A 2,444-nucleotide genomic window follows, 5' to 3' on the forward strand; every position below is an offset into this window, starting at 1 on the left:
GCGTGTGTGTGTGTGTGTGTTTGTAGGTGTGTGTGTTTAGCTTGGACAGAGTCATGCCAGTTGTTTACACCCTTTTCATCTCACTCTTAGAAAGAAAGTGCATAAGCATATTTTCAGAAAGCCGAAACCTTTCTCACAGCATTTTCATGTCTTGTTTGTTTATTATTATTTATCTCGGTAGTTTAAAGCTGCAACTACTGAAACATAGCAATCTTTAAAATATATTAATATTGCTGTGGTTATGGTTTAAAGGAATATGCTGAGCGCATATTTGAATTGTACCTTTAAAAGTCCTCAAATGTGTTCTGTTACTGCTCAGTGGATCGGTAAGTTTCACAGTTTATTTGTATTTGTATGCGCGTCTCCAATGTGTGACTTTAAGACGAGTTGAATCTGAGCTGAAAAGAGCAGAGCTGGATCGAACAGCTGTTTGACTCGATCAATACACCTCTTCATCAAACAATTTCCAGCAGCACGGTATGGATTTACCATGATGAAAATGATGGGAAAATGCTCCGCTCATTACTACCTCTTCAACCTGGCATCTGTCACCAGATGTGTACGTAACAGAATCAATCCGTGACGCAACTGCTTGTGCATGATACAGTTTATACCAAGCTAAAGCCCAGTGAACAATCCCAGGGTCTCGTTTGGAGATGAAGGGGGACGTAATTGTTGTAGCGCTTGTCAGAATCACAGCAATGTTAACAGCTATTAAGACATCCCAGCGCCCGACTGACTCTTTCAGCCAATTAAACGTTGCTTTCTTGTGTGTTTCTGTGCGTGTGTTTGTGTGTTTTCGTCTGTCATTCCCATTCTTTGTTTTTCATCTCTCTCTGAAGCACTGGAGATTTATTAAGGACAGGACAAGACCAGTGATGACAGTTCCTTTCATGTCCCCTGGGGAAATACAATAAGCTTGCTGCGTCTCTCTCTCTCTCATCTTCCTGCAGCTCTGCCTCCTTGTACTGCCTATTAGTGTCAAGGTTCCATGTCTGCACTGTCAACTTTCTGCATTTATGTGCTTTATTGCTATCTTTTTGCTCTCTACTGGTATTTCTCTTGACTTTTGCTACCAGTGCTTTACTTCTCCTCTTCTTCTTCTTCTTCTTCTTCTTCTTGTATTTGCTGTGTTTTCTCATGGTCCTGCTCAATATTCTGTCTCCTTTTAAATGAAGGCCCTTCTGCCCTCCACCGCCAGGTCACGGTTACTGTTCATGTGGACGGTGCATCTGTGAGGAGGGCTGGTTCGGGAAGCTCTGTCAGTTCGCCAGATCTTGTGACATGAGCGATGCCCAGAGCAAGGAGCTTTGCGAGACCTCTGATGGAGTCATGTGCAGCGGAAAAGGTGAACAAGATTCTTTTTTATTACTTCACTCTGTACTGCTGAGAAAAAGGTTTCATAAAAGTCAATGCTTGGGTGTCAAAATTGAAGTCAAGTAATGTATCTTTTAATGTTTTAGTAAAGGATTTTCCTACCACACATACAGTATACACAATATACACATCAAAAATAGAGATTATGAATATGTGGAGATAAAGTAACTCTTGGAAGGCCCTACATGTAAAATATTAGCAAATGCATGGTTCAAATCATCCATCCAAAGATCATTGGTAAACTATGAACCTCAGAAGTTGGTATAGCGGAAATCTATCTTTTCAAAATAATGTTGATATTAAACATCCATCATATTCCACCCATAAGAAACTAGTGCTTTTCACTGTAAGGCCACGTTTAAACATAGCCGAGTATTTACAAAAATGGATCAACGTTTTCAAAAATAACATTGTTCACACCAGATTGTTTTCAAAAAAATCTTTGTGTACACAAACCCGCATAAACACATCGCTAAGAGCTGCTATGAGCATGCCAAACCTATAGGGGGCAGCGTAACGAGAAGCATAAAGCCATGCTAGCCAATCAGAATCCTGGAAAAAACCACAACAATGAATGGCACAAATTACTTGCTGTTACTTCAACAATAATGGCACGAGGGTTGTTTGTTTGGACCAGCAGAGAAGTGGAGCTACTCCTAAATGTGGTGTCAGAGTACAAAACAAGTAAAATAATTGAAATTAAAGCTGCAAGCAGCGTTGGTCGGGTCCTCGGTCTGCGTTGGACCCTCATGCCCGTCTGACCTCCATTTTGACAATTTATTCAACTTCACTACACTCTGACAAACTAATAGGCAATTTTCATAGTGTTGCTATCTCCTACGAATTTAGAGATATGTAGCTTTAAGTTGAAGGAGCCATGATTCACTGTCTGCTCAGCCTCAGACTGTCAGTGAGTCACAGGACCAGCTGCACTGACCTGTGATGATGTCATCGTTCAGCATGTGCCTTGGTGGGAGAGTGACATTTTTACTCACTTTAACTCTCCCATACAGCCACAATTTTCACCAAATGTGTGTAAAAACAGCATATTTTTGTGGGAAATCTTG

The 2,444-nt window shown here is 40.8% G+C and overlaps 1 protein-coding gene across 1 annotated transcript in view; it reads left to right on the top strand.

Annotated features, from left to right (window-relative positions):
• The window catches only part of itgbl1 (integrin, beta-like 1), a 51,410-nt gene that overhangs the window by 36,138 nt on the left and 12,828 nt on the right, over positions 1 to 2,444 (top strand). The window contains exon 9 of the mRNA XM_008282250.1: positions 1,202 to 1,348. Within this exon, the coding sequence (XP_008280472.1) occupies positions 1,202 to 1,348 (147 nt within the window). The remainder of the gene's footprint in view (positions 1 to 1,201; positions 1,349 to 2,444) is intronic.

This window comes from Stegastes partitus, unplaced genomic scaffold, assembly GCF_000690725.1.
Source record: "Stegastes partitus isolate 25-593 unplaced genomic scaffold, Stegastes_partitus-1.0.2 Scaffold7, whole genome shotgun sequence".
NCBI lineage: Eukaryota > Metazoa > Chordata > Actinopteri > Pomacentridae > Stegastes > Stegastes partitus.